At 34.9% G+C, this 23,293-nt stretch overlaps 1 protein-coding gene and 1 pseudogene across 6 annotated transcripts in view; one reads left to right on the top strand and one right to left on the bottom strand.

The window, feature by feature from the left end:
* BRDT (bromodomain testis associated) overlaps positions 1 to 23,293 on the bottom strand; it is a 69,250-nt gene that overhangs the window by 16,796 nt on the left and 29,161 nt on the right. For all 6 annotated transcript variants that reach the window (XM_019806886.2, XM_034653893.1, XM_034653890.1 and 3 more), the window contains 7 exons: positions 22,854 to 23,023; positions 22,486 to 22,775; positions 22,291 to 22,404; positions 22,037 to 22,177; positions 14,425 to 14,483; positions 11,529 to 11,700; positions 5,282 to 5,382 (listed from right to left, as the gene is read on the bottom strand). In XM_019806886.2, the coding sequence (XP_019662445.2) occupies positions 5,282 to 5,382; positions 11,529 to 11,700; positions 14,425 to 14,483; positions 22,037 to 22,177; positions 22,291 to 22,404; positions 22,486 to 22,775; positions 22,854 to 23,023 (1,047 nt within the window). The remainder of the gene's footprint in view (positions 1 to 5,281; positions 5,383 to 11,528; positions 11,701 to 14,424; positions 14,484 to 22,036; positions 22,178 to 22,290; positions 22,405 to 22,485; positions 22,776 to 22,853; positions 23,024 to 23,293) is intronic.
* On the top strand, positions 6,754 to 7,063 carry LOC105240661 (annotated as a pseudogene).

Below are 23,293 nucleotides of genomic sequence, written 5' to 3'. Positions count from 1 at the left end.
GGAATAAACTTAACCAAGGAGGTGAAAGACCAATACTCTGAAAACAATAAAACACTGATGAAAGACACTGAAACTGATAGAAACAAATGGAAAGATATTCCATGTTCATGGACTAAAAGAACAAATACTGTTAAAATGTTCACATTACCCAAAGAAATCTACACTTTTAATGTAATCCCTATGAAAATACCAACAGCATTTTTCACAGAACTAGAACAAATAATCCTAAAATTTGTATGGAACCAGGGGTGCCTGGGTGGCTCAGTTGGTTAAGCATCTGCCTTCAGCTCAGGTCATGATCCTGGAGTCCCAGAATTGAGCCCTTCACTGAGCTCCCTGCTCAGCAGGAGGTCGGCTTCTCCCTCTGCTCCTCAACCCTCTTGTGCTCTTTGGGCACAAAAAAATTTTGTGTGGAACCAAAAAGACTTCAAATACCCAAAGCAATCTTGGACAAGAAGAACGAAACTGGGGTATCACAATCCCAGGTTTCAAGATATACTATTAAGCTATAGCAATCAAAACATTATGGTACTGACACAAAAACAGACACATCGATCAGTGGAACAGAATACAGAGCCCAGACATAAACCAATGATTAATCTTTGACAAAGATAAATCTTTGACAAAGGAGGCAAGAACATGCAACGGTAGAAAGACAGTCTCTTCAACAAATGGTGTTGGGAGAACTGGACCACTTTCTTTCTTTTTTTTTTTTTAAAGACTTTATCTATTTATTTGACAGAGATAGAGACAGCCAGCGAGAGAGGGAACACAAGCAGGGGGAGTGGGAGAGGAAGAAGCAGGCTCATAGCAGAGGAGCCTGATGCGGGGCTCGATCCCAGGACGCTGGGATCACGCCCTGAGCCGAAGGCAGACGCTTAACCACTGTGCCACTCAGGCGCCCCTGGACCACTTTCTTACATCATACACAAAAAATAAACTCAAAATGGATTAAAGACCTAATGTGAGACCTAAACCATAAAAATCCTTGACAAGAACATAGGCAGTGATTTCTCTAACATCAGCCATAGCAACATTTTTCTAGAGACGCCTCCAGAGGCAAGGGAAACAAAAGCAAAAATAAACTATGGGGACTACATCAAAAATAAAAACCTTCTGCACAGCAAAGGAAACAATCAACAAAACTAAAAGACAACCTACTGAATAGAAGATACTTGAAAATGACATATCCAACAAAAGGGTCAGTATCCAAAATATAAAGAACATACACAACGCAACACCAAAAAATCCCAAATAATCACATCTAAAAATGGACAGAAAACATGAACAGACAGTTCTCCAAATAAGACATCCAGATGGCCAACAGATACAGGAGAAGATCCTCAGCAGCGCTCATCATCAGTAACATGCAAATCAAAACCACAATGAACTATCACCTCGTATCTGTCAGAATGGCTAAAATCAAAAACACAAGAAACAACAAGTGTTGGTGAGGAGTAGAGGAAAAGGAACCTTTGCGCGCTATTGTTGGCAGAGATGCAGACTGGTACAGCCACTGTGTAAAACAGTAATGAAGGGTCCTCAAAAAAATAAAAAATAGAACTACCCTATATTCCAGCAATTCCATTACCGGGTATTTACCCAAAGAATATGAAACACTGATTCCAAAAGACATATGTACCCCTATTTTTACTGCAGCATTATTTACAGTAGCCAAGTTGTGGAAGAAACCCAAATGTTCATTGATAAATGGATGGATAAAGAGGCAAGATATATATAATATTCCATTATAGATATATAATATACATATACATATATACATACATATATATACACATATATATCATATGTGAAATCACTCATATGTGGAATTTAAGAAACAAAACAAGGAAAAAAGAAATAAACCAAAAAAACCAGACTCAACTATAGAAAACAAACAGATGAGTACTAGAGGGGAGGTGGATGGGGTATGGGTGAAATAGGTGGGGGAACTTAAGAGTACCCTTATCATGATCATGATAAGCACTCAGTAATGTATAGAATTGTTGAATCACTACATTGTACGCCTGAAACTAATGTAACACTGTACATTAACTACACTGGAATTAAATTTTTTAAAAAATCTGCTAGTACATTAAAAAGTTTAAAAAGTGTAACATTTTAGTATTCATCCAAATATACCCAAAGCATTATTATTTCATCATGCACTAAGTGTAAAAGTTTGAAGATAATTTTACATTTTTTATAAATCTTCCAAACTGGTATTTATTTTATATTTATAGCACGTCTCAACTTGAATGCTAAATTGATTAGAAACAATTTATTTACAATCACATTTCATAAAATGTATAGTTGAAAAAGTAGGTATGCATAACCAAGCTATTATTCCGAACATACTTAAGTTTTCCAATAACTGAAGTGAGTATCAGTTTTGAAATTTAAATTAATTAAAAAGATGGAAAACTCAGTTCCTCAGTTGCACTAGCCACATTTCAAGGGCTCAATAACCATATGTGGTTAGTGGCTACCATACTGGAACTGGCCAATGCAAGTCTAGAAGGCCCTTCTAAGAGTTAAACTGCCACATTCTCCAGTACAGATCATGTGTTATACCACAAAATAAGTCTGAATAAATTTAAGAAGACTGAAATTATATCAAGCATTATTCCTGACCACAACAGTATGAAACTAGAAATCAATTACAAGAATAAAACTGGAAAATTCACAAATATGGAGATTAAACAACATGCTACTACTGAACTCAAGGAAGAAATAAAAAAAATAGTATCTTGAGACAAATGAAAATGGAAATACTACATACCAAAATGTATGGGATATAGCAAAAGTAGTTCAAGAGGGAAGTTTACAGTGATAAATGTATACATCATGAAACAAGAAAGATCTCACATAACCTAACTTTAAACGTCAAGGAACTAGAAAAAGAAGAACAAAGCCCAAAGTTAGTAGAAGGAAGGAACTAACAAAGATCAGGGCAGAAAGAGTTTTAAAAGACAAAAGAAAAGATCAATGAAACTAAAAGCTGATTTTTTGAAAAGATAAAAAAAATAGACAAACCTTTAGCTAGACTCACCAAGAGAAAGAAGATTCAAATAAGTAGAATCATAAATGAAAGAGATATTACAACTGATACCACAGAAATACAAAGATAAGAGACTAATATGAACCATTATATGTCAATGAAACGTACCTGGAAGAAATGGATAAATTCCTAGAAACATATAATCTTCCAAGACTGAATGATGATGAAATAGAAAATCTGAACAGAATGATTACTAGTGAGGACACTAAGTCAGTAATCAAAAGCCTCCAAACAAACAAAAATCCAAGAACAGATGGCTTCAAATTTAAAGAATATTAATCCTTCTCAAACTCTCCCCCCAAAATAGGAGGGAAACTCTTCCAAATTCATTTTACAGCCAGTATTACCCTGATACCAAAACCAGGTAAGGATACAAAAAAATTATAGGCTAATATCCTTGACAAACATAGATATAAAAAATATTAGCAAACCTAATTAAAAAATACATTAAAGGGAATCACACACCACACTCAAGTAGGATTTATTCCAGGGATGCAAGGATGGTTCAACATCCACCAACCAATAGTATATACCACATTAACAAAACGAAGAATATGAATCATGATTATCTCAATTGATACAGAAAAAGTATGTGACAAAATTTATTTATTTATTTATTTGAAGGAGAGAGAGGGAAGGGGCAGAAGGAGAGAGACACCCAAGCAGACTCCACGCCGAGCACAGAGCCCAGTGAGGGACTGGATCCCATGACCCTGAGATCATGACCTGAGCCAAACCCAAGAGTCAGATGCTTAACTGACTGTGCCACACATGTACCCCAACAGCTATTTTTATATGATAAAAACTCTCAACAAATTGGGCGTGAGGTAAGGTATCTCACATTATATAAGCTATCTATGACAAGACCCACAGCTAATATCATACTCAACAGTGAAAAGATGGAAGCTTTTCCTCTAAGATTGAGAACAAAATAAGGATGCCCACTCCTGCCAATCCTATTCAACATAATATTATAAGTCCTAGCAAGAGCAATTTGGCAGGAAAAATAAATAAAAGGCACTCATATCAGAAAGAAGTAAAATTGTCAGTATTTGCAGATTACATGATAGTATATATAGACCCTTAATAGGCTCAACAATAAAATCCTATTAAAACTATTAAATTCACTAGAGTTGCTAGTTATAAAATCATTATACAAAATTCATGGTTTCTTTTTTTTTTAAGGTTTTATTTATTTTTTGAGAGAGAGAGAGAGAACAAGAGAGAGCAAGACAGCACAAGTAGGAGGAGTGGCAGAGGGAGAGGGATAAGCAGGCTCCCCACTGAGCAGGGAGCCAGAGGTGGGGTTCAATCCCAGCACCCTGGGATCGTGACCTGGGCTAAAGGCAGGCACTTAACTGACTGAGCCACCCAGGCACCCCTAATTCATGCTGTTTCTGAACACTAATGACAAACTATCAGATAAAGACATTAAGAATACAATCCCATTTATAACCACATCAAAAAGGATAAAATACCTAGGAATAATAAACTAAGAAGGTGAAAGACCTATACACTGAAAACTGTAAGGGTTGTGAAAGAAACTGAAGATACAAATAAATGAGAAAATATTCCATACTCATGGATTGAAAGAAAATTGTTTAATGTCCATAACACCCAAGGCAATCTACAGAGTCAGTGAAGCCCTATCAAACTTTCAAAGGCATTTTTCACAGAAATTGAACAATCTTAAAATCTGTATAGAACCACAAAAGACCTCAAATAGATAGCAATCTTTAAAAAGAACAAAATTAGCGTCATGCTTCCTAATTTCAAACTATATTACAAAGCTATACTAATCATAATAATATGGTATTGATACAGACACATAGATCAATAGAACAGAAATAAAATCACACAAATTTGGTCCATTTATGTACAACAAAGGAGTGAGGAATATTGAACGGACAAAGGACGGTCTCTTCAATAAATGATATTGGGAAAAGTAGAGAGCCACATGCTTCTGTACAACAAAGGAAACCAACAAAAAAGGCTACCTACTGGAGAAAATATTTGCAAATCATGTATCTGATAATAGGTTAATATCCAAAAAACATAAAGAACTCATACAACTCAATAGCAAAAAAATCAAACGATCTGAACACACATTTTCCCAAAGTAAATATACAAATGGACAACAGGTCCATGAAAAGGTGCTCACCTCCATATTCAATTTTAAATCCCTTCAAGATCTTGAGGAAAAAGTACCATCACTCTTACCTTCTGCACAGGTACGTGACATTCAGATTCTAACACCGCTGGGTCATTATCACCGGACTGAGGCACCACAGTTAGGCCATTCAAATGCTGTTCAGAATCACCTAGATGCACACATTTTTAGAACAGTAAAATCAAGATATTTCATCTTGTTTGTTCATAATTTGACTTTTTCTTCCTTCCTGCCCCCACCCCCAGGTCAAAAACTATGAAAAAAAATGATTAATTTTTTGATGTTGTTTTAACTTTGGAATATTCTTAGTTGAGGAACTGTTATACTGTAAAATAAACATTTTTCACTTGAAACTTATGTCCTCTTGTTTTGTCTACATTAAGGATAGTTGACACTGTGGCTCACCCACCAAAATCTCTTTTATCTGTCCCCATGGTCTTCTAACGCGCAAACTGACCTCAACCCCAGAGATGGGTTTTCATTAGGCCAAACCAGTCATGGAAACCCTACCCCAACACCAGTGAGTCATTTAGGAAAGAGCAGGCCTAAGCCAATGCAGGGCTCATAGGGAAGGATACTTCTTTGTGAAACTGAAAACAAAACATATAGAATGGAAGAACTAAGACACTAAATATCTACAACAGATAGTAGAGAAAAGAGGATAAAATGTAAAAGGTTGGCTTGACTCAAGGGTGAAGAGAACAATCTATGCAATCCTATTAGCTGTTAAACTGGCATACAAATATTTTTTATTATTGGTAAAGATAACCACAGAAAAGAGCTTAAGCCTTGGTCAAACCATGCCTAAATGACTGACCTACCTTTGGACTAGTGATTGTATATGCTAACAAAATAACATATCGTTCAAGCCATCTTGAACTGACTTTTCTGCCACATGCGACCATGAACATCCTGATGCCTGAACTTAGTTGGGTCATTTCTCTTTCAATTCTCCCTAATTCTTTTCTACAGGCCCTAACAAGTAGCAAAAGGACAGAGGAGACAAATGAAAACTAAGTTGCTATCTTTGTTAACTAATTCAAGTTCACAGAAATCTAGCCACTTACATATTGTAGGAACATACGTTTAAGCTTATACTACCCATTAATTGCTTGACTGATTCTCTAGCCAAGTCCTATTAGTTGAAGTTGAGGTTCGAATAAAAGAGGAACATTAAGGCTTGGGAGTGAACATAGAAGGGTGAGAAAAAAGTTACAATGGAGGGAAGAATGAAAGAACAAAGATTAAATTTTTATGTCCTTATATAGCCCAATGTACCATTTTCTCAGTTCAACAAGGAATGGAAAAATAGGGAGTTAAGCTTTAAGTTTAGAACTACATCGCTTTTGTGCTTAAGGCCAGATATTATTTAAGAAGTAGAAAGAGTATTGTGTTAAGAGAAGTAAATTCTAAATGACTCTCAGTTTGCTAAAATAAGTGGTGGCAGTGTTATTATCAAGAGTTAAAGAGGAAGAGCATGGCCACCACCTGATCACAGGCTTCGTGCCTGCTCCACAAAAATATGGCAAAACCGTCCAGCCCTACTGAGACTGAGCAGTGCATCGACTTTCTGATTACTGTTTTTCAGAAGTGTGCTGGATAGGAGGGTAACAATTGCACTCTCCAAGACAGAGTTCCTCACCTTCATGAATACGGAGCTGGCTGCCTTCACAAAGAACCAGGATGACCCTGGCGTCCTTCAATGCATGATGAAAAAACTGTACCTCAACTCTAGTGGCCAGATAGATTTTCAGGAATTTCTTAATCTTACTGGTGGCACGGCCCTAGCTTGCCATGACTCCTTTACAAGGTCTACCCATTCTTGGAAGTGAATCTGAGGGGCTCTTGAACCTGGCCTCCACCCCCTTCCTTCAAAGCAGCCTCCCAATCATCACCTCCTCCTCGCATCCTACACATACCCTGAGCCCAGTGTCCACTGCCCCATGCAGGCCAGTCCTGTTGGTAGTTAACAAAAGAATAGTATTTTCTAAAGCAAAAAAAGAATTAAAGAGGAAAGATTAAAATGTGGGGATTAAAATAGGGAATTCAGTTTTGACATGCTGTGTTGACATGCCTATGTGATATTTAAGAAAAGATGTTCGGTAGAGTTGTATAAATACGCATGGGGCCTGGATGCTTGATTTGTAAAAATGCGACTAGAAGTCACAGACACCAAGATCACTGCCTTCCAACCTTTTACATGTTATAATAAATAGAAAATAATCAATGTATGGCAGACCTGGGTAAATGGGAAGGCTGTTCCAAGCCTACTGCTATAAAGTTGACGGCATCACTACTATCTTAGTAAACCTAGGCTTTGGAACATTGCTGGAATACCCTGAAGTAAAAAGATAAAGGCTTAATGATGTAACTCAGAGTATTATCAGTATTTAGAGATAGGCAGATTCAGAGATATCTGTAAGGAACATTCAAAGAGCGGATGATGAAGAAAAGGGCGTCACAAAAGCCTAGGAAGTATGTCAAGGGTCCAAATTTCTGAAAAACATTTTTATAGGGATGACCCTTTTATGGGGATGACCCTTTTCTGAAACACATTTTTATGGGGATGACCGCACAACACTACAAAACTTCTCTTTTCTCAGACTTATGTTTTTCAACCTGCACCAGTATCTAGCCCATATTCTCTGAGCCACTGAAGCTTATAAGCCTTTGTTATTAAAATCTAGCTTATATTCATCTTTTGCAGACCTGCTCATTTTACCCTTGTAATTTTTTTCAACCTTTTGTTTTTCTTTCTGTTACTTCATTTTTTCCCCCTACTACTGCAAAAGCCCAGTTGGTCTCTTCTTTCTCTGGTCCTTATGGCCCATTCTTCCAACTGACCTATATAATATTGGCAGATTAATTACCTTGAAGCACACCCTTTTTTCAAAAAAAACCTTCACTAGCTCCCCACTGACTATACCATTACCATTAAGTCCAAAGTCTGCAGTTATCAGGGTCTTTATGATCTGAACCTGGTCTACCTTTCCAAATTCATTCCCCCATATTCCTATTTATCCAACCAAAGCTTTAATCACATCCAATTACTGATTGCCTAAATACCTTCATGCATGTTGTTTCCTCCATCCAAAATGCCTTTCAGTCCTAGATATACATAGATAAGTCTTACTTCTTCCTCCAATATCCAGCTCAAATGATACTTAATCTGTAAAATACACATCTGCCAAAGAGATCAGGCAATTTTGCCTTCCTCACCTCTTTAAATTTTGATTTGATTCTTTTAGGGAACATTATTTTTACTTTGTATACCAGTTGTTTATTTTTCTTAATAGATGGCAAACTCTTTGATTTACCTTTTCATTTGCCATGTTAATTCACAATCATATGACAGCACAAGTATTTGTTTTAAAAAAATTCTTAATATAATTGAGTGAAGATTTATAAGCTGGGAAATGAATTTGGGAAACGGGCTAGTTATAAGGATAAGGCTAGTAATCCTTTGTAACTTAAAACTTCAACATTTTAAGGAAAAAAATTAGGCATTTTCCAGTTCATGCGGAGATGATGGCAGTAGTTTTGAAAAAACTGGTAACACTTGATTCAATTTCTTAAAGCTTTTATGTACTAAAATTTTATCAAACTGTTTTTAATTAAGAAAATGTAAGTGAAAAAATCTTTGTTTAAAAGATTTAACTAAAAATTTATCTCCATCAAGATTCAACCTCATAAAAGTAAACTTCTATATACAGTTAGCCTATACACATTTGCAGTTTCCCTTGGGCATAGTGCCACCTACAGGTGGCAAATGCAAACCACTTGGTTCTGAAAAATTTGGTAAGTGCAATAGAATAGCCACTCTAGCATCATCCAAGCATTCCTTTTATACAATATTCACACAAATTCCTTTTATTCACAATCACATATAATCCAAAATTTAAGTAATATAATAAACTTACCCCGACTGAAGACTTAGATATTGAAAGCCTGACTTTTCACAGATAGCATGTTTTCTTAAAATAGGAACAAAAATGATCTTGACTGAATTCTTTGTTTTCTACTGTTTAGTTCTTCTTCAGGGCTATCCCTACCAATCTTCTATGAATTTACTATAATGAAAACAGCACCTTTCTCTACTCTGGCTCTTTCCGATCAACCTTTAAAAATGTCCAAATCTGATTCAAAAACTCAAACGTAATGAAACAATGTCTCCCTCTCTTACCAAAAAACCCCAATGAACCCCCCCAACCCAAAAAACTATCTTCCTGTTAAAGCCACAGCTATCTTCTCCACCAACAAACTTCTTGAAAGACTGGTTTACATTCAGATTCCATTACTTCTCAACTTACGAAAATCTGGCTTCTACCCCAATCACAATGGCCACTAAAAAACCTTTTGCAAAAGCAAAAAATCTCACACTGTCAATTTTAATCTTCTCTCCTCACTCCTCATCTTACTTTAATGCATTGCAATATACTCTTGTGGTACTTTTGTACTCTTGTGATTTGATGACATCATCTTTTAATTTAATTTCTTCTATTTTTACTGAGGAAGTTTTGTTTCCTAGAACTTTGTCCTTGACCTTTCTCTTCCTGCTCTATACATTTTCCTGGGTGTTTTCATTCCTTCTCAGTTTCAAGTAGCTTCTATATACTGGTAATTTCTAAATTATAGTTCTCATTATACCCTGTTAGTTCTAGAAACCAATTTATAGTTATATATTTCCAATTAGATACTCTAGTACTTCGAACATGTCCAAAGTGAGCACTGCCTCTTAATGGCAGTCCAACTGTTGGATGATACCTTGGTGAGACATTCATTCTAACAGAGCCTATCAACTGCACCACAAAAATATTTTTCTAATTTATCCATATCCTTTCCATACTTGCTGCCTTAGTTATGGTCCTCATAATTTCCTTCCTAGACTATAGCACTCGGCTTCCTTACTTGGTCCCCACTACACCAGAGCATCTTCATTTTAATTTGTCCCCTGTATAGTTAAGCAATAATCATTTCCTAATATAAAATCTAATTTTGTTGTGCTCCTGTTTGAAGCTACTTATATACAAAAGACCCAAATGGAACACTTGTATTCAAGGTAATTCATGACCCAGAATTAGTACATCTTCAGTTATGCTCCTGCATAATTTGAAAACCTTTTTCCACAAAAGGACAGACGTAAATATTTCATACTTTGGATCTTTGTTTATTTTTTATTCCTGGGATGCCCTCCAGTGTTGCTTTGGGAAGAGCTAAAACTTGAGTTAAATACAATATGGAATGTTCAAACACAGAACAGTAGGGAGCTATCACTGGAAGCAATAAAGGAGGATCAAAACTTCTGTTTCTCCTAATCTGTGCTGTAATAAGACAATTTAGAAATTTCTTCTGCTTTGGAGAAACCCCTGCTGTTGGAGGGCCAAACACAACCCAGTGAGCAGCCTAGAGGGAAGAAATGGATAAGGAATATTCACACCTGCCTCTAGGCTAGACCTGAATAGTTTCTCAAAGTTCAGGTACTCCTAGGCTGGGCTCATCAGTATCAGAAAATTATCCTTTGTGCCATACACTGGCAGGAGAATCAGGATGAGATAGGCAATATCTTTACTGACAAGACTAACAGACAGGATACTTAGTCAAATAAATCTAACAATATAAAAATTTAACCAGATTTGGAAGATGTTTTGGTAAATGGGAACCACTGCCAGGCAAGTATTTCTAGCCCAAGTTTCCTTAGCTGTAAACTACTTCTCATGTATATAACTTAATTATTCTACCTATAAAATCTCTATCTTTTCCATATTCCATCCTACCTTTCCAACTCAAAGAGGCACTGTGGAAATTAGAGCAACATTTCCCAAATCTGTTCAGAACTTAGTAGTATGGACCCTGGCAGTAAAAGGTTTTAATATATGGCCTATGCCAATGTATATAATCTACCTGAAAGTAAGTTGCATGTGAACTGCACATATAATTTTCTTATTCAAATGTAATGAATGGGAAGTAATCGGAGGGAGACAAACCATGAGAGATCTTAATATAGGAAACAAACTAAGGGTTGCTGGAGGAGAGGTGGGTGGGGGGATGGGGTAATTAAATGGGTGATGGACATTAAGCAGGGCACGTGATAGGATGAGCACTGGGTGTTATATACAACTGATGAATTATCTGAAACTAATGATGTACTATATGTTGGCTAATTGAATTTAAATAAAAATTTTTAAAAAACAAATGTAATGAGTACCTTTAGGTATAAAGCAGATAATTTCTAACCATGTGCTTCAGTGATTATTTCTAACCTGGAATTTCCTAGTTATTTACTAGTTAATTTTTTACCTGAGGAAGGCAGAATTTGTAAAGGTGAAATGTTTTTCACACTCTGTAAATGTTCTAATTCTTGATGATTAAATGCTAACTGGTGGTGCTTTGGTGAAGTTTCACATGAATATGAAGTCTGACAAACATGGGTAGTTTTTGCAAATGCTTTATCTTGCAGAGAAGACTGTATCTGTTAAGACAAAGATAAATAAAATTGTCTTTCAGTGTTTTAACCACACAAGAGATTTTTAACTAAAAAAACCCAGAAAACATGAGAGGAAAAACATAACATAATACTATCTTCAAAAAATGGTATTACTTAAGTCATACAAACTTGTAAGGTATAATTATCTCATTCTTACAGATGAGAAAACCAAGGTGTGGAAAGATTAAATGACTTGGCCATCCTATAGTTTTAAATAGAGTTAGTCGAAGACTACAATTTTAGTTAATAATACATACAGACTTACATGTTATTAAATAGTGCTGCTCATTTTCAAATGTTTTTCTGTGAACTATGGAAAATAAAAACTGAGCCTTTATACCAAATCTAGAGACTAATCCACTTACTTTTACTCCCTTTTCATTACTGAATTATAGGCATAATGGGAAGGGTGGGTAAAAATCATGATAGTTGACCCGTAAGACTATCAACAAATTCTGATTAGTTTATTAAGTAAAAACTGTATTTTATAATAGCTAATATTTATTTAATGCTTATAATGTGTGAGGCACTAGGCTAAACCCTTTATATAGTTCTTCAATTCTCACAATAATCTCATGAGTTCGGTATAACTATCATCCCCATTTACAGTCTGCAACAGGACTTAGATATAATAAAAGCAACTTACCTAGAATCTTACATCTATTCAGTTGCAAGCTAAGTTATAGTACCAAACCTGAGGTACCTTACCTACTAAGCTTTAAGTTGTATAGAGTACAGAGATGAGTAAGACAGTCTTTCTCCTCCATCTAACAAAGGAGTTAGTGAATGAGTAGATAAGGCATGTGTATGAATACCTATCTATGCTAGCTTGAAAAAAGCTAATGCCATAAAAATGTTTATCCCAACAATAATACAGACCCAAGCCCAAAACTTTAAGTCAAATCAGCAAAAAAAAAAAATCACTTTTTGAAACACACAAATACATGCATTTATTCACATACCTAAATACATTCTCTCTTTTATTACCAAAGGGCATTTTGTTCCTCAATGAGGGACACTGAAAAAATTCTGGCCACAAACAGATTATTATGACAGCATTCTATATGCTATGTATGGAGAATGCTTTAATTCATTGATATAATTTTGATTCCTCTAATACCTATGGCAACAGACTATCTGTATTTTATTCCTACTCAAAAGCCTTCAAGAACTCACTCTTGCCTACCATATTTTTTACCACCTAAGTGTTCAAAGCCCTATTTTATCTCCCAAGGCAACTAATCTCTTACAAATACCCTATGTTGTCATAGTTCCCTGAACACACCGCCTGAGCTTTTTTTGCCTCTCTTAACGCTACGACCTCTGTTTAAAAAATAAGTCCTAGTCTGTGTCAATGTACTAACCATTTCTTCCTTTTCCCTGTAGTTTAAAACCCGTTGCAAGCACTCCCTCTTAAAGGCAGAATGTATGCTCCTTCTTCATTTTCTCAATAAATTATGAATAGAGATTATAGCACTAATCATGCAACCTCTTAACCATGTCATTTTATTTCTTCTCACAACTAAGAGCTCCCTCAAGACAGGTATTTATGTTGTGTACCCCTAACCTAGTTACATGATGTTAAATAATTTATAATTTAATAAAGGTATATACCTACAACTCTATATTTGAGAAGGTTACAGAGGATTAAAAATTTAATGGGAATGACAACCTGAATTAGTAACAGGTAAAATTACTTCTATCCTGGGGTGCCTGGGTGGCTCAGTCGTTAAGCGTCTGCCTTCAGCTCAGGGCGTGATCCCGGTGTTCTGGGATCAAGCCCCATGTCAGGCTCCTCCACTGGAAGCCTGCTTCTTTCTTTCCCACTCCCCCTGCTTGTGTTCCCTCTCTCACTGGCTGTCTCTATCTCTGTCAAATAAATAAATAAAATCTTAAAAAAAATTACTTCTATCCTTTTCAAAGCATGTCAACTACTAATCATAGATGTGCTAAAATTAATAGCTGGTAATTAAAAGCTTTATCTTGAACCCTAACTACCATTTTCCTACTACCTTTAGAAATTCCACCTTACTGTACACACCCTACATCCTACTGTGTGCATACAGGAAAAGCAAGGCCTTCCCTCTGTATTTAGACTCTCAAGATGAATTTCAAACTTCTATAATTTGTTCTACTAATCTGTTTGATTTATAGAACAGTTATACCTTATTAGAAAAACGGAGCCAGGGGCGCCTGGGTGGCACAGCGGTTAAGCGTCTGCCTTCGGCTCAGGGCATGATCCCGGCGTTATGGGATCAAGCCCCACATCAGGCTCCTCTGCTATGAGCCTGCTTCTTTCCTCTCCCACTTCCCCTGCTTGTGTTCCCTCTCTCGCTGGCTGTCTCTATCTCTGTCGAATAAATAAATAAAATCTTTTAAAAAAAGAAAAAGAAAAGAAAAATGGAGCCAACTAGTTCCTGTATTCTATTTTCTTTAGGAAGAAATCTTTTTTTTTTTTAAAGTTTATTTATTTATTTATTTGAGAGCGTGAGCAAGAGAACACAAGCAGAGAGAAGAGCAGAGGAAGAAGGAGAAGCAGACTACCTGACTGGGACTCTGGGATCATGACCTGATCTGAAGGCAGATGCCCAATCAACTGAGCCATCCAGGCACCCAAATCAAAACAAATTTTAAAGAATTTATTACTATACCAGTGAGTCATAGCATGCATTTTAAAATTTTGAGGTAAAAAATGAAGAATTAACTTACCATTACTTGTTCTTTAGGAGAATCATTCTGTTCTACTCCAGTAAATTTAGGACACATTTCTGCAAATGTATGTAAAGAAATACTTCAGTATTTCCCAGCTTAAAAACTTACCATTTAAATTATAAATGATTTTCATATTAGAAATAAAATGGTCATTTCAAGAAAATACCTTTAATACCAACCTCTTAAATCAAGAAATTCTTATAGTTACCAGGTCTTTGACCTTTGAATCAGTCAAAATTCTAAAGGGATACTTGCTTTTTAAAAGGGATATTTTCTTTTCCACATAACGGAATAAATATCCACTCACAAATTTCAATTTGGATTATTTAGGCAAAAAGAACAGCATAGTAAAGAGTTTGAATAATAGTTTAAAAAGGAACAAGTTACAACACAGATAAGGTTTTAAGCAAGTAGGATGAATTATATTAAAATCTTTTAACAAGTAGCCATAAATATAGCCATTAGGGACTTAAATAATTAAGAATTTACTATAAGAGAAGGGTATGTCACTTATCTGAGTCTTTTATGAAAAGTAAAGCTATCTGATTTCATGGCAAAGTCTGCTCTGCTTACTAAGCATTATAGGAAAGACCCCAAATAATCCTTTACTTACTTTCTAGTTATTTGGCAGCCTCAACTATGTAGCAATGGTTTTTATACTACCTTCTTTACCTTTAGAAATACCTTTACAGCGGACACTGGTGGTAGAATAGTTATAAAAAGAGATCTCTGACATGGTGCTCATAGGTGCCTCTTTCTTTATCTTACAGTTGATTCTGGTGCTGTCCTCCCCAATCATAAGCCTACATCAATGTGGTAAAGCACCAAACCAGCAGTTAATGCCTTGACCCATCTTTCCAGGTCAGCATTCATGAGCCACCTGAACACTATCTGCTTCAGGTTCCAGGGCACCATAGCTGGTTAACATCAAATCTTATTCAAACTTAAAACATTCTAATTTTAATAATTACCTTCTGCCTCCTGAAATGCCATCAGTTTCCACTGGAAGTGTTACTGTTCTTTCCTCTCCTAAAATGCTTGATGCTGGACATTGTTAAAACTGCTAAATGCCACTCAATTAAGTGCTTTAATTTAAAGAACTCAAGTATTTGAAATGACACGAACCATCTTAATGTCACTCCACTAAGTATTATTTACGTGTTGGGGGTTAGGTGGAAGGGAAGAATACAGAGAGCAAAGACTGAGGCTATAGATCCAAGGAGCTTTCGCATTTAGGGGATAAATTATGGTTTCGGCTTTGAACAAAAACAGACTTCGTTAATACGATCATATACTATATGCACATCTACACATCTATCTTAACTATTCAAATATGCAGCTAAACTACATTATCTGTGATTTACATAAACTCTTTTAAGTATAATAAAGTATGACATACCACATTAGTGTTCTACTAAAAAAATTCAAGGGCACTAGTTTTCTGATATATAAAAATAAATCTCAGAATTTTAAAAATTAGCATCTCCAAGTCTGAAGACACTAGTAAAAGGCATCAAAGAATTTTTAATTGAAAAAACCAGAATGGCAACTAGACTTATTGTAGTTGTTATTCTGCAATGTATACAAATGCTGAATTCTATGTTATACACCTGAAACTGATAGACTATCGTATGTCAATTATACAGCAATTAAAAAAGTCAAAACCACCCAATACAGTATGCTTCATAAAAGTCTTACGGACTATGGATAAATGAATAATAACTGACTAAAACTCAGCATTTTGGTTCTCATTCTACTCTTACATAGTCGACTTTCCAGGAATGTAGTAAACTATTTATTTCTGTTTATTTATGAGTTCCTGGACTTTGCAATTAAAAGACCAACATACACATTTTCACCATCAAGCTTAAGATAGCATTTCAATTAGTGAAGAAGCCCCAGGTCTTGCAAATATTAATGAAATTGAACAGTACAGTGGTAACATATAACCTGTCAACTAATTCTCCAGGGAACTGTGATAATATGCATACCTACCTTAAGAGGATCAAATCAGATAATATACATGAACTACTAAACAAATGCATATTATGCATGTTATGTAGTATGTTCTATTTTCACATCTTTCCCAAAACTTCAATATAAATTTTTGATCGGAAAGTTTTCTTTTTAAACTAAGGCAAAAAAAATTTAATCATAGAATAAAAAAGAGCTGGAATCAAATATTTTATTTAAGAATTGGTTTAATACTCATCACCTATCAAAGCACTGAGATAAACGCTCCAGAGATAGCAAATATTATCAGCAAGACAGTATGGATTAAAAAACTTAATAAGCTGAATATGAATACCATAGTGCAAAACCAGAATGTTATGCCATATAAGCAGAAAAAATTACCGAAAATTTTTAAATTAGAGAAATAAATCACACTTCCGTTATATAGTACAGGATTTAGGTCACTCCTGGGTTCTGCTACCTTATTTTATAAGAAAGAAAGAATGTCCAGAGATGTTAAATGATTTGCCCAAACTTATCACCAAAGACATGTTCTATTGATTAAAAAAAAAAAATCAAGCAATTTTTTTTTGAACTAAAAAAATTTGATTCCTTTAAAGACTGCTTGGCAGAGAGGGAGCATGAGCGGGGGTGGGAGCAGAGAGGGGGGTGGAGGGAGAGGGAGAAGCAGACTCCCCACTGAGCAGGGAGTCCCATGCGGGGCTTGATCCCAGGACCCTGGGATCATGACCTGAACCCAAGGCAGATGTTTACCTGAGTAAACAGGTGCCCAAAACAACCCAATTATAAACTGCTGCTCCTTTTACCAAAGTCATTATAACTAGAGTTAAAAAGTGGAAACAAAAGGGAAAAACCTTAAACCAACAGTTCTCAAACATGGCAGCACATTAAAGTCACCTGAAATACTTTTTTTTTTTTTAAGATTTTATTTATTTATTTGACAGAGACAGAGACAGCCAGTGAGAGAGGGAACACAAGCAGGGGGAATGGGAGAGGAAGAAGCAGGCTCATAGCAGAGAAGCCTGATGTGGGGCTCGATCCCATAACGCCAGGATCACGCCCTGAGCTGAAGGCAGACGCTTAACCGCTGTGCCACCCAGGCGCCCCTGAAATACTTTTAACATCACATAGACCTGGCCCCATTCTCCATTCAATTCAGGTTCGGACACTATTTTAAAAGTTTTACAGAAGATTCTAATGTACTGAGAAAACACTATTCTAGACAGACTGCTTATTCAGTAAGACCCACTTTGAACAGGACATTTTTAAATGCACAAGACAAAATTCATCACTAATTTCGAAGACTCAAAGGCTCAAGTATTGACCCCAATATATATGTTTTTAATCAAGCCTGGGTCTTTGGATTTATCTTTCTGGTGCTTTTGCTTTGAAAACACTTTAACTGATGAGAAGATCATAAGGTTTTAAAAATTTGAATGATAAACTCTGATCATTTCTCTTAAATGGCAAAGATTATTCCCAAACTATTATTTCATACTTCCTACAGTCACTAAACCATCCTCCTCCTAAGGAGGTAAAACAAAATCCAGACTTGAACCAAGTCCTTTTTGTGCTTTTTCCCTTACGTGGAAAAAAAATCATCTCCTTGTCACTTCTACAGAAAACCTAGGTTGTAGAACTAAAAAGAGAAGTTTTTTTATTCCTGTTTCTAAGTCACCCATGACTAAGTAAATTTTTTAAAAAAGAAACTGTAAAAGAACTCCATAAATTTCATTCTCTGAAATTACACTGAAGCCAACAAAAGCAAAAAGTCTAACAAATGAAGTGACAAATTCACTTTGTCTTAATCAGGTAAAGAATTGATGCCGTAACCACAGAGCTTCCTTGTAAGTACTGAACAATTGAAATTACAAACATTCCTGAAAAATATTCTATTCTACACTAATCAAGTATATCAGCTTACATTTAGACAGTTCCTAGTTATTTTCCAGAAGATTTCTATCAAAAGCACTACTACCAATGAGCTGTTCCCATTTGTTTCTCAGTAATACTGACCACACAATTGAATCTATTAATTACTATATTCCTCCCTATTATAACACTCAAGATAGCCAAAGTTGTTGAACATTAGAAAACTCTCAACAGGTTATATGTACATACTAGCTGAGCCCACCTAACATATCATATAAAGATCTGGAATTCATTTTATTGTCAAACCTCATTAACATCTTTGATCTGACATTTGATAATATTTTGATGGTTATGAAAAATAATTAAGGAAGGTTGTGTATTTAATAAATACACCAATGTTTAATAAATGTTCTTGGCTAATCTGCACATGACAATTTCCATATACTGTTGTCAGTCAAGAAAATAATTTAAATGGTATAACCAAATTAAAACAAATCTGCAATCTAGTACTGATTCTACCCCACAGATAGCTCATTTATATTTTTCAAAAATTTGGGATTTCATTCCAACTCTATTTTGGAACTTAATATCTTGTTTGAAATGTTAAAGGATTTTTAAATCAAACTTTCCTTAGAAATCATAGCTCTGCCATTTAATGAATCCTATTTAATAAAGGAGAATTGAGTCCATATTTTTCAGAAGTGCATAAAGTACGGTTTGAGAATACAGAGAAGATAGTTACACTCTAACACAATTTACAATATTTAAATGTTTTTCACAGATGTTACCTTCCAAACATTTTGCACACCCATATTTCACACATCTGAACAGAATGCTACTGCAGTAAAGAGAGACCAAATCCTAATACAGGATAACTGAAGAATCATATGATTCAATAATATTAGGGAATTAAGAAAAGTTAATGTAGTGCTCTGTCCTTGATAACCAAAATTACAAAAGATCATGACTTCGTTAAGAAAACTGCATACCATCAAGCTGCTATAAAAATTCCAAAAGGCAGATATTAAAAAACAGATTAAGAAACGATTGCTAAAGATCAATATCCTTCTATCAGGAAAGAATTTCTAAAAAAAAGCTTTCAGAAAAGTTTCCTCTATTAACATTTTGAAGAAATGAACTTATATTCTTATCTCCTATCTTGAATAATCAAAAGCCTTATTGGGGCGCCTGGGTGGCACAGCGGTTAAGCGTCTGCCTTCGGCTCAGGGCGTGATTCCAGCGTTATGGGATCAAGCCCCACATCAGGCTCCTCTGCTATGAGCCTGCTTCTTCCTCTCCCACTCCCCCTGCTTGCGTTCCCTTTCTCGCTGGCTGTCTCTATCTCTGTCGAATAAATAAATAAAATCTTTAAAAAAAAACAAAAACAAAAGCCTTATTAACCGGAGTTATTGTAATGAAGATACTCCAACTGTAAGTTTCAGTTCTGCGCAAATCATAATAAACTCTAAAGCTACAAAATCTTATGAATATTTTCAGTTAATTTTTACTTAAATAACAAAGTGTGTGCTAATATTCCTAATTTTCACAAATTGTATTTTCTCAGTAAGTAATTCCATTTCCCTCTACCTTGAGACTTATACATACTTGGGATTTGTCATCTGCTCCTTGAGAATGTCATGTGCATAATGGTAAGAATAGTAGATGCTTTACTTATTTTTACTTAAGTATTGCTATTGATATGGTCTGGCAATTATTTTTCATAATTTATAATCCTTTTATTTAGGGTTTTCGTTGTTCAAGTAAAAAATGTTCTTATAGTACACACTAAATTAAGAGCCTTACAGTATTTCAATGCATACAATTAAAGTTAATATTTAGGACAAAGGTCCTATTGCTTCACTTACTAATTTATTTTGTTAAATAAAATAAACAAACAAACAAAAAAAACCCAAACAGAACTTAATGCTCACTTAAGGTAGGCATTGTATTTGCAATTTATAATTGCACATTGTACATACAGTGTTTCTTGAATCAAGTACATAGTTTCAATGTTTATAAAACAAAAATTTCAAAGAAAAATGCTAACTCATACTATCATATTAGAAGACAAACTGACCTTAGTGTCACAAACCTACACACTATCCATAATGTAAGCTGAAATATAAAAATGTGTTGCTTTGATTTTAAGTGTTTTCAAAAACAATCCCTGTTATTGAAAAAGATGACATTAAACAAGGATGTCAGTCATAAAATAAAAATTCAACGCAAATGTGTTAAATTATAATTCTGAGGCCAAGTTATTCCACTAGAGAGTCAGGAAAACATACACCACTTTAAGAACACATGGTGGATGATAAACATCTTTCCTTCAAGCAATGTATTAGAAGAATCTATCAGAAATTGATCATTCAAATTAAAATTAAGGTATTTTTGAATACCTTTATCGAAGCACTCTGTATATAGTATGTTTCCACTAATGCTCAAGGCATTTATTTATCAGTAGCCATTACATAATTGGACAACTCAGTTTAATCCTACAAATAAAAGACAAAGTGCTCTAACTTATTAGGCCACAAATGCTTTATTAGATGAAATTACAAATGCTAATTACAACTTAAAATACTTTTCCAGCACTGTTTTATGCTTTGAAGTCAAATATAAGGAAATAATGTATAATCAGAGCCCAAAAATAATTTAAAAATTTACTATGACAAATTCCAACAAAAGTAAAAATTTTTTATTCTAACAAAAATGTTTACCACTATATACTTTAGAAATGTAAAAACAAAATGGAGCAGTCAGCACCACACAAATGCAAACTAAACAGAACCAAAAGCGAAACAAAATGTACCGCAAGCCTGCAGACCCTTACTACCAGACTGAAGTAAGAGGGATATTCTTACAAATGGTAAGAATCCCTGATGTGACAATATTCTGTGTAGGGTATTTTTTTTAAAAGAGAACTAAATTTCATGACAAACAAAAAACATCTCACTTAAAATAAAGCAAAATCTTAGGCACAAAAGTGCCCTATATTCTGAATGTGCCTTTTGGTGGACAATAATGGGATGCCACTGCCAAGTCAGTATCCATGGGGCAGTGATTGTCAACTACATAACCATTAATGAAAGAGCACAAAGAAAACATGACTGAATTAAGCTTGATACAGCTGATGATAAACTACCCAAGCTAATATGGTACTTCAGCATAATTGAAAATCTCAATTTGAAGTACATGTTTCTATAAATGGAAGATAATATTCTGTAGCGAAGAAAACACAAAAGTGAATAAAATTCTGCTTTAAACCTTTTCTGGGATGACTGGTTTCTTAATTCAAAGTGATTATCCAATTTAGAATATATTGTCACAACAGGACATACTTTGCAACATTAGAGTGGTCTGATAAATCATGGAGAGTGAAGTGAAAGATATCTTCAAATAATCCTTTATTTTATAAAAGGAAGAGAAGATCGGAATTTTATTATTTGTTATTTTCTCGTATTAAGATGTGGTATTATATATTAAGAAACTATCTCCCACCTTTAGTAAACTTCTTTTCAACATTACAAACCTGTAAGTCTTATACATATAATCCGAAGTTCCATTTTACACAGTATCTCTTTTAAAGAAAATAGTAAGATTGTCAACATGCAATTAAATAGTAAGTGTGGCATCCAAACCACAGGTTCTGGGTAAGGGACAAACAATTCTTAAAAATATAAGCCTCAATAATACAAGAAAAAAATGTACACTTAAGGGGACAGCTTAAGGGGACAGGGGTACACTTAAGGGGACAGCTAACCTGATTCGGAATCACTGCTGTCTGAGGAGCTTGAATCACTGCTACTGCTTTCAGTCTCCGACGAGCTGCTAGTGCTGCTGCTGCTGCTTTCACTCAGTCGGGAACCACTTCCGATGGCCTTGGATGACTGAGTTTTCTCAGCTAAAAATAGGGAAAGACATTACAATGCCAGTAGAATTAAATAATCACAGGAATATTTTTAAAAAACTGCCACCTTTTTAAAAATAAATAAAACATAAACAACTGCCACCTACGTTTTGTGTGACATTTTCTAGAATTTAACTGATTATTGACATCTAGTAACCGCTTTTCCAACTCCTGTTTTTTCTGTGAATGAAATTCTTCTTTGGACTTCGTTATTTTCTTACCTATGTGATTTAAGAGGGCAAAAAGTATTACCAAAAACTAACACAAATACCAGACTGATTTCTACTGAAAGAAATACATACCATGAGGTTTTAGCGGCCTTTTTCTTAGACATGCGGCAACATACTTTTCCAGTTCTCTCAATGTTGATGCTTTCAGTGTTTCAAAGTCTATTTCTATCTCATCAGGGTTGGAATTTCTCAGACAAGGCTCTCTTGATTGTATTATATGAACGACTCGCCCAAGTTTATCTCCAGGGAGTTTGTTTATATCCAAGCTTAACTGCCTTTTCTCATCATAGTTCATAGGCTTAGCATTAACCTCATCTTCAGGTTTCAGAGCAAATACCTGTTGTTTCCTCTTCTTTGGCTGACTAAACAAAAATTAAATTTAGTCAAATTTATGTTAGATAATATTATTATATGAATACGGCATTATAAAAGATACTTACTTGCTTTTGGACTTTTCCTTTAATTTCACTTGCTTGAACTTTTTTCTTGGATTTTCTTCTCTGTTATTAGCCTTTTCTTTCTTCTTTTCCCTTTTAGACTTATTCTTTTTCTTTAACTTACGGAAAGGTACTTGGGAGAGAACCTGTAGCTGTTGATGAACAGCTTTCAGCTAATAAAGAAAAAAATTCTTTAAACATTCATGGCTGTAATTAAACACATTAGGAAAAAAAATGAAGGCACTCAAAAGTCAAGCCTAACCTTCTGAAATTCATTTCGTCTTACATTTCCTTCAAGTTCTTATTTCATTCTATAAATTCCTTATTTTGAAGGGCATACATTAAATGAGAAATACTACCATGTGCTCAACCCATAAACATAGATATTCAACTAAAAACAGATCATGAAAATTAACATTTCCAGGTAATCCCAACTTTCTAAT

The sequence above is a fragment of the Ailuropoda melanoleuca genome, chromosome 2 (assembly GCF_002007445.2).
Source record: "Ailuropoda melanoleuca isolate Jingjing chromosome 2, ASM200744v2, whole genome shotgun sequence".
Lineage (NCBI taxonomy): Eukaryota > Metazoa > Chordata > Mammalia > Carnivora > Ursidae > Ailuropoda > Ailuropoda melanoleuca.
Note: the sequence above shows the minus strand (reverse complement) of the source record. Positions and strands in the feature narration are given on the sequence as shown.